Raw genomic sequence first — 8,884 nt, 5'->3', positions numbered from 1 at the left:
AGCTTTGCAGACTCCCTTCAACCCTAACTATAGTGCTTTGCAGTCCCTTCAACCGTAACTGCAAAGCTGTGCAGAGTCCCTTTGGCTCTAACTACTGAGCTTTGCAAAGTCCCTTTGGCCTTAACTACTGAGCTTTGCAAAGTCCCTTTGGCCTTAACTACAGAGCTTTTCAGAGTCCCTTTGGCCCTAACTACACAGCCTTGCAGAGTCCCTTTGGCCCTAACTACAGTGCTTTGCAGAGTTCCTTCGTAACTATAGAGCTTTGCAGAGTCCCTTTGGCCCTAACCACGGAGCTTTGCAGAGTCCCTTTGGCCGTAACTACTGAGCTTTGTAAAGTCCCTTTGGCCCTAACTACTGAGCTTTGCAAAGTCCCTTTGGCCATGACTACAGAGCTTTGCAAAGTCCCTTTGGCCATGACTACAGAGCTTTGCAGTCACTGTGGCCCTAACTACAGAGCCTTGCAGAGTCCCTTTGGCCCTAACTACAGAACCTTGCAGAGTCCCTGTGGTCCTAACTACACAGCCTTGCAGAGTCCCTTTGGCCCTAACTACAAACCTTGCAGAGTCCCTTTGGCCTTAAATACAGAGCTTTGCAGAGTCCCTTTGGCCCTAACTACAAAGTCTTGCAGAATCCCTTTGGCCATAACTATTAAGCTTTGCAGAGTCCTTCAACCCTAACTACTACATAGCTTTGCAGAGTCCCTTTGACCCGGACTACAGACCTTTGCCGAGTCCCTTTAACCCTAACTATAGAGCTTTGCAGAGCCATTTTGGCCCTAAACTATATTGCTTTGCAGAGTTCTTTCGACCTTAACTTTAGAGCTTCTCAGAGTCCCTTCAACCCTAACTACAGAGCTTTACACACTCCCTTCAACCCTAACTATAGAGCTTTGCAGAGTCCCATCAACCCTAACTATAGAGCTTTGCAGGAATGGAACAGTGAAAATTTTAAGGTCAAGCAAAGTAAAGTAAGCATATACTAAACAGTAAAAGAATTGCTAAATGGAAAATTGAGGATGCAAAGCAAATAATTTCACTTAACTAAAGATAACAAAAATGATAACATCACTAACATGTATATATATATATAAAAAAAAAAAAAAAAAAATATATATATATATATATATATATATATATATATATATATATATATATATATATATATATATATATATATATATATATATATATATATAAGAGACTATACACAAGATGATAACCAGATCTAAATAACATATACTCCGAGCAAGCTAGTCATACTTGTCTCCAGCTAGCCAAAAACTTTCCTGAATTACTTAATTTCAGTGACTCCCAACACAGTAATCTAAAAGAAACTGAGGCAAATGATTTCATAGCCTGAATAATGAACCTCAAAATAGATGAGAGTGTAAGAGGTGCAAAAAAACGAGCAGGTAAAAGAGAACTGCTACTTTATTCAAGATCCAGGCAGTTTATATAGCGGCAGATTGGCGCCGTGCCGCGAGAGATAATGAGATCGTGAGTGAACTGAGGTCGATAATATAATTAACAATAATATACAGCGAGCGAGTACACTTTACAATATAAAAACAAACAATTCAAATATGGACATAATCTTGATGCCTGTGAACGAAGAAATACAAGATACACAATTGACAACAGGTGAACAAATATATACACATTTTAAATGATTGAATTCTTGTGACCTGGCACGTTAGGCGTGACCAATTGTACGGGCGAAGAAAATGGGACGCCACCACGGAAAACTTGCTCAGCGGAGACTTAGCGAATGATGCGTTCAGTGGAGACTTCGCAGACGGCTCTGTAGGTGCCTTTACAAGAGCAATTTCTCTAAAGAGAGAAATGTGAACGCAATGTCCTAAGCATTTTTCATGAAAAATAAACAAACCCTGACAATTTTATTGAAAATGATACGGTTATTTCTTCTGCCTAAATACAAAAAGACTGTTAAAAATCTACACCAATATACTTGATCTGCGGTGTTAAACCCCATTTATGAGACAAGACCGGTTATTATACAACAGAGAGCAAAGGTCAACCCTGCGCCCAGAATTCTCGACCGAGATAAGGAAGAAGTCGCTCAGTTACCGTCTGCTTGTCGTCGGCTGCTCCACCAACAACAACAACACAGCCTCCAACATGGCCGGAGCAATCCCTCGAAGAATAGGGAAACTCGTCCCCCAAAATACTTGCTTATTACTGTGTGATATGCAAGAGAAGTTCAGGAATAGCATCCAGTACTTCCCCCAGATCGTCGAGGTGTCCAACAGGCTCCTGAGGGCATTTAAGCTGCTGGATTTACCCGTGGTTTGCACGGAACAATATCCCAAGGGTAAGCATCCCTCTTTATCATGTAACGATTGCCAGAGGGACGAGAAAATCTTGTTTCCAATTGGGGTCCTTCTGAAAGAGGGGTAGGGGAGACACTAACACAATTGGTTTACACTTATGCAGTGTTGGCAAGGAAAAATGCACTTTTCAATAATTTGTGGGAACATAGTATTCTAGGCCTGCAATAGGGTAGGCACTTTGGCTACTTCCCGTAAAGTAATTTTTAAAAATCAAACCATTCCACGATCTAACTTGAACTATGGTAAACTAAGGGTAAAAATGAAGATGCTACTGCGGCCTGGTTCCCGCCAGTCGCCGACCGGCATATTTACTGCCTCTTTTTATTTTTGTTTCTGTTTATGTCTTTGTATATATTTACGATATTTACCGTCTTTTGTTTATGTTTGTACATTGATCCCCAAGGGCAGTTTCTGAATCAGAGGAGCACAGTAGTAGTCGATCACTTTTACCAAACTAAGTTTCAAAGACAAACCATTTGCTCTACCTTTGACAACTTCAGCAACTAGGTCAGTTACCCTGGCCATGCAATTGTCCTTAATGTCAAGTTAGGTTAAGCTAGCTTATTTCTATTAGCTTAGCCTCCACATCACTATTTAGGGTAATGCTAACCTCCAATATGCAGGTTGCTGTCCAATCCCAGGCTATTCCATAGGCTAGACCTCTCCTTGTAGACCCTTGCTGTGATAGGCTACATGCTGTGTTTTGCCAAGGTTTGGCTTAACTCAGCGAGGGTCCTATTGCTCTGATTCAGACAATCTGACTTGGCAAGGCTGAAGTTGCTTACTATCTTTTTCTGCTCTCTGTTGCATATGTGTTAAGATAATTGATAAATATTTGGAAAACTAAAAATGAAATAATTTTCTGACTGAGGCTGTTATACTTTACACAGTAAACTTTACCAGGACAGTTTAAATTTTATTAAAAGTTGAGTCACTTGATCCTTGTCAACCCACACACTTGAGCATATGATGGTACTACTGGTTGTTTACAACATGGCTGTGCCACCAAAGTGGCATAGGAAACATGCAGTTATTGAACACTTTCACTCATGTATGGGAAAATATATTTTAATCTTAAGATCAAAATTCAAAGTACTTTACAAACAAAAACTTTAGCGGGCCTCTTATACAACTAGAAGAGAAAATTTGATTTTAGTAAACAATTATATGAATTTTATACTCTTTGATCTTGTATAATGCATGGTATCATATATCCAAATAAAGGTTAGGTTGAGCAATTGATTGCAAAGTATCGTATTTTTCCTAACTTCTTTCACTTCATTTTTTCCAGGTTTAGGAAGCACTGTACCAGAGTTGGGGGTCACAGAACATGATGTTCCAATTTTTGATAAAACAAAATTTTCCATGTGCCTTCCACCTGTTCAGGAAATCATCAAAGATAGAGAGGTTTGTTGACATAAGTGTTTATTTCCTTCAAATGGCTAATTTTTTCATTGAAGACACTGTATTGATGTACCAAAACAAACCTTTGTTTTTACTAAACTTCATGTTTTCAAACTTTGTTAGTGTAGAACAATTGGGTGTCATGCTTGATGCAACTCTTCTGTGCCTCTGTCAGGTTGCAGTGTCTCCACTGGAGCGCTGATTCCTCTCCACATTGCCATGCAACTAGAGGGCAAGCTTGGCATTTTTTTTTAGACTGTCCTTAAAACAGGCACTCCAGTCTTCTATTGAGGGAGAAGACCAAACTGGAGTTGCACCTAACTCATTCATGGAGGATTTGTAGGCTTCTAGACTTTTTCCATCCCCTGTAGAGGTTGCAGGTGCCTTCCCCCTCCTTTGTGAACTTCCTAGCTTTTGACATTTCAGCTTGTGTTCATGCTGGTCTGACTGGTGTGAGCGAGCTACATAACTGAGCAGCTGTCTGAGGGTGAAATGTACAATTTTTTCTCTCTTTTAGTGGGTGGGTGTCAGTTAGGGCATTATCATTCATCCTTGCGATGAAATTTGCTACATATATGAGACAGGGCTCCCCTGACTCCTTCCCAAAGTATGGTTTGACAAGGTAAACCAAATTGTGCCAGAGGACCTTATCAACCTCTTGCTCTGGTTACAGGAGGTTGTATAGAATATTAACAGGAACCAGCCTTTCCCTTTTCATGAACATAACCAGAGAGCTGGGCATTTCCAGATGAAGGTGACATGGAGCATCTTTTCGGTTTCTTGTCATAAATACAGATTGTATAGGATGTGGCAGAGGTTTATAACTTGTCCTGATTTCCATCCCAGTAATTGTCCCAGCTTGCCAACAGAAAAATGGAGTGGGCAATACCTTACCCTTTCAGTTTCCTGTCACTAACTACAGTGTTAACTAGCTTCAGTTATTGAACCAGCTTTGTATACTTGGGAAAAATACAATTTTTTTCGTAAAAAATTCTGATGTTAAAAGCGTAAATCGTAATGGGTGGTACAATTAATTAGATTCTTTATGACATTACTGTAATGCTGATTGCTTTCTTTTTATGTCCTAGGCCACAAATTCTTCCATTGTCATGTACATTTTGCAGTGGGTGAAACAGCTAATTGAATTATTTAGGTTCTCCAACATATGGTAACTACTAACATTAATGACACTCAAATAGTTGGATGTAAGATCTTTGAGTGGTGTAATTTTGCTCATTGATGGATTCTTAATTTGTTTCTTGGTTGTAAAGAGAGTTATGTACAGTACTTACTAACAAGGCTCAGTTGTTGGCCAAGTACCTGATTTGGTGTAATCATTCAGTATTAATGATTCTAAACAAGAATTGGTATATGTTTATGTGGGAAAAAAATTGCAGTGAACCCTAAAAATGTTAGTATTTAGATACCTAGAAAAGGAAATTATATGAGAAGTAACAACACCTTTCTGGAACTCACTGATGTCTTCTGGTATGGATGAGGAATATCCAATTGTTGAATCTTGGATTACAGTACTTTACTTAGTAAATTTATTTCCCCAGTTATTGGATGCTGCATCAGCATCTCTCAGTACAATACTTCTTATGTCTATAGGATAGATCACCAAGCAGCCTAGACCTCCTGCTCGATTATGAGATGCAACGTGCCTGACACCTGACTCTGAAGTTCAAATTTTTATGTTTAATATGCAAAGGCTGCCTGTCTCCAGCCTCCATTGGTTTATTGAATACTTTCATTCCAATACAGTTTGGACTCGATAATAACCTTGTGTTGGTTTGTATACTATAAAATATTAAGTTCATAAAATTTTATATACTTTACAGGCACTTTGTTGCGAAATTAATGAATCCCTGACTGTTTAAGATGTTGGTGAGCTATTTTCACTCAAGCTTAAAACTGGCTTGGGGATATTCTGTTAGATGTGAAGGAATTAAACAGTTTTATCATCATATTTGTTAAATTTGCAGCCAAATGTTAAATCAAGTTTTATAATAGTTTTTGTTCAGTTACTGCAATGGAAGTTTGAGAAGAAAAGAGACTTGAATATCATTAAAGGAAGTAATGTTGGTGAGGTCATTATATATAAACCAATTCATTCTGAATAGTTTGCTGTATGGGGAAAAAAAAAGTGTATCAAGTCCTGTAATGGTAAATCCATTCCTTATTTAAGGTCATGCATTCTGTGTACGGCATGTCAAGATATGTTCTAATTCTCATTTTTTTTTTTTTTTGGTACAGGTAAAAGCCATTGTGCTCTGTGGTATTGAATCCCATGTATGTGTGCAACAGACTGCTCTTGATTTCCTTGAGGCAGGGTTAGATGTCCATCTGGTGGTAGATGCTTGCTCTTCTCGATCCATGGTAGACAGGTATGTGAGGACTGTCAAACCACTATACAAATTTTTCATTGAGAATTTCTTGTTCGTGATTGTGGTAGTTGTTAGGTGAATTTGTAGATAACCACATCTTTTACTCAGCAAACCTGATGAGATTCATAAAGCTTGTGGCTGCTAATCATCTTCCAAGATTGAATGTCTACCTCGGGTATGTTCAGAGCCTTTTGGGCCTTCAGCAATGATGACTGATGCCTGTTTGCAAGTTACAAACTCTTTCAATCCATGGATGACCTGTTGTGACTTTAGAGGTGGGATGACACCAATTTAGACCTCCTAAAATAAGTTCTTTCTTCAGTGTATTACATAATTTTATTCCTGTTTGTCCAAATTAACAACAAAAGCAAGTCATCAGTCATGAATCAACTGATGCTTCCAAATTGTTTTCCTCTTCCCAGCTTGTATGTTAGCAGTCACATGTGGCAGAAAGGACAGAATCTTGTATTTTAGCGGTTTGCATAAAGTGAGGCAAAGGGAATTGCAAGTGAGGGCAAAATTAAATATTTTTCCACAACACTCAGCTGCCATCCTAGCTGGGCATCAGTGCCCTGGTCATTGTGCAGTGATGCAGATAGGGGTTGGTCCCCACTGATGAGGACTGCTTTGGCAAGAATCCATGACACCTTTGATCCAATAAAGGGAAGAGCTGACATGAACATTAATGACGACAATGACGTTACTAACACTGTTTTAAGTTAAGAATATTGATCTTGTTACACCCAAGAAAAACAGCCTTGAAATTCAGTGTTTTGTTTCTTTCAGGATGTACTCATTTGAGAGGATGAGAGACGCAGGTGCTTTCCTTACCACAAGCGAGTCTGTGATTCTTGGATTAGCTGGTGGGTCCTGTCATCCATCTTTCAAGGCCCTACAGAAAATCATTTGGGAATCCGCACCGGATACTGGTCTTCTAGCAGCCCGTCAACAGCCACTTGTTGCTGCCATTACAGATGTCTGTGGCCCAAAACTTTGATTTTGTTTATGATAGAAATTTACATTTGTTTATGTTGTATTTCTTAGATAAGGGATTCATGCTGTCTAACTGAACAGATTTTGCATTATAATTGAAATGTTAAATCCTACAATTATATATATTTGCAAGTAAATGTATTTGAAATCCTTAGTGTGGATTTTAGTTTATCTTCCCTTTATATAAAAGCACGTTACCTATGCCCAGGGGGTGGAGATGATTTTGCCTTCTTCACCTTGTGCAGTGCACTGCAGACAATTCTAAAGGTTGTAGGAAGCATATCTTTGACCCCCATCCTTTCCCTATGCTATCGACTATATACGTTCCCCAGCTGTACAGTAATGGACTTTGTTCAAAATACACTCGTAATCAGGAGGGCGAGATGGGATGACAAATTTTGCCTGCAAAACTTAACCAGTGTGTCAAATAGGACCCTAATGGTGGGCTTCATCAACTCACCGGGGTTGGATCATATGAACTCGGACAGCCTAACACAAGGGGTAATGCTCGGTAAAAAACAGTTTAAAGTATTCTTGTAGGAGCAGATCTCTGTCAAGTATCCATCCTTCTGGCTTCACAAAATCTGTTTGTATATCAAGCCGTAATACTGAGGAACTTAACGCATAGGGCCTCTGTGAAATTACCCCACTCATGTCTTTCCTGTGCTCTTACACAACTCTCGAATCGTATCCAAGTAGGTCTAGGTCTTCCAACTACTTTGGTGCCTAGCCAATCCTGTTATGGTACAATTAACGAAAGCTTTGTGCAAAGGAAGTGTCCAAGCCATCTATTTCCCTTTTATAGTTATCTCGTCTACATATGGAACTTCTGTAATAACCTTCATGGTAATATTTCTCTCCTATCCCCTGATCCCTAATAATCTTCCTCACTCTATCTTGTCATGCGATCCCAAATAATCTTCCTGAAGCTTAGTTTTCAAACTGACAAGGTCTTACAGTTATGGTTTCAATGTTCATATAGCAAAACAGATCGTAGTGTTATAGTCTTATGTAAAAGTATAAACATTTTTGTATGAATTTCAGTCTATTTAATTTTCAAATCTTACTCACCCTGCCCCTGTTTCATATGTCTTTTAGTCTTGCAGTAAATTCTATCTCAGGAGAACCTGTACTGGCAATGTTCCTAGCCTAAATGTCTTAAAGATTCAACCTCATTAATCCTTTCTCAGTGTTTTTCATCCCTTTGTATATATTCTCTCCCCTTATTACGTTTTCCGTAGATTTATTACGAAATAAGAATATAAGATTTTGGCCAAAGGGTAAGTGCTAGGACCTGTGAGATCCTTTGACACTGAAAACAATGTCGAAACAATTGTTAAGGGATGAAAAGTAAGATGGGAAGAGAATATGAATGGAGGTACAGTAAAAGGAATGAAAGGGGTAGCAGTTAGGGGCCATAGGAACGCTGCGAAGAACCTATAGAAATGCCTACAGTGCACCACTTAAGGTGAATTGATGACACAAAGTCCCTACAGGATAGATATGTACTGAGCAGTTTGATATTAAGCTACGGTTCTTATAAAGTTAAGTACATCTGGAAATCTAATAACTAGACGTATTTGTGAAACACGAATGCCCTAACAGCAGCTACGTTTGGCAAGAAGGTCATAGTCATGGTCACAGAGTTACCAATCTTGATTTCATCTGAAAGGTTTCATTAGTACAATATGCAGTTCAAAACTTCTGTGCGAAATTAAAGTTTAAATAAAAAATTTGCGGAATTTGGAGC

The 8,884-nt window shown here is 38.8% G+C and overlaps 2 protein-coding genes across 2 annotated transcripts in view; one reads left to right on the top strand and one right to left on the bottom strand.

Moving 5' to 3' along the window:
* Positions 1–8,884, bottom strand: part of LOC136847349 (trans-1,2-dihydrobenzene-1,2-diol dehydrogenase-like) — a 35,121-nt gene that overhangs the window by 17,231 nt on the left and 9,006 nt on the right. The gene's annotated exons all lie outside the window — the stretch shown is intronic.
* LOC136847351 (isochorismatase domain-containing protein 2-like) lies at positions 2,075–7,288 on the top strand. Its single transcript, XM_067118941.1, has 4 exons — positions 2,075–2,331; positions 3,642–3,757; positions 6,011–6,141; positions 6,928–7,288. The coding sequence occupies exons 1-4, from the start codon at positions 2,139–2,141 to the stop codon at positions 7,136–7,138; spliced, it is 651 nt and encodes a 216-aa protein (XP_066975042.1). The 5' UTR covers positions 2,075–2,138; the 3' UTR covers positions 7,139–7,288.

The sequence above is a fragment of the Macrobrachium rosenbergii genome, chromosome 16 (assembly GCF_040412425.1).
Source record: "Macrobrachium rosenbergii isolate ZJJX-2024 chromosome 16, ASM4041242v1, whole genome shotgun sequence".
NCBI classification, from domain to species: domain Eukaryota; kingdom Metazoa; phylum Arthropoda; class Malacostraca; order Decapoda; family Palaemonidae; genus Macrobrachium; species Macrobrachium rosenbergii.
Note: the sequence above shows the minus strand (reverse complement) of the source record. Positions and strands in the feature narration are given on the sequence as shown.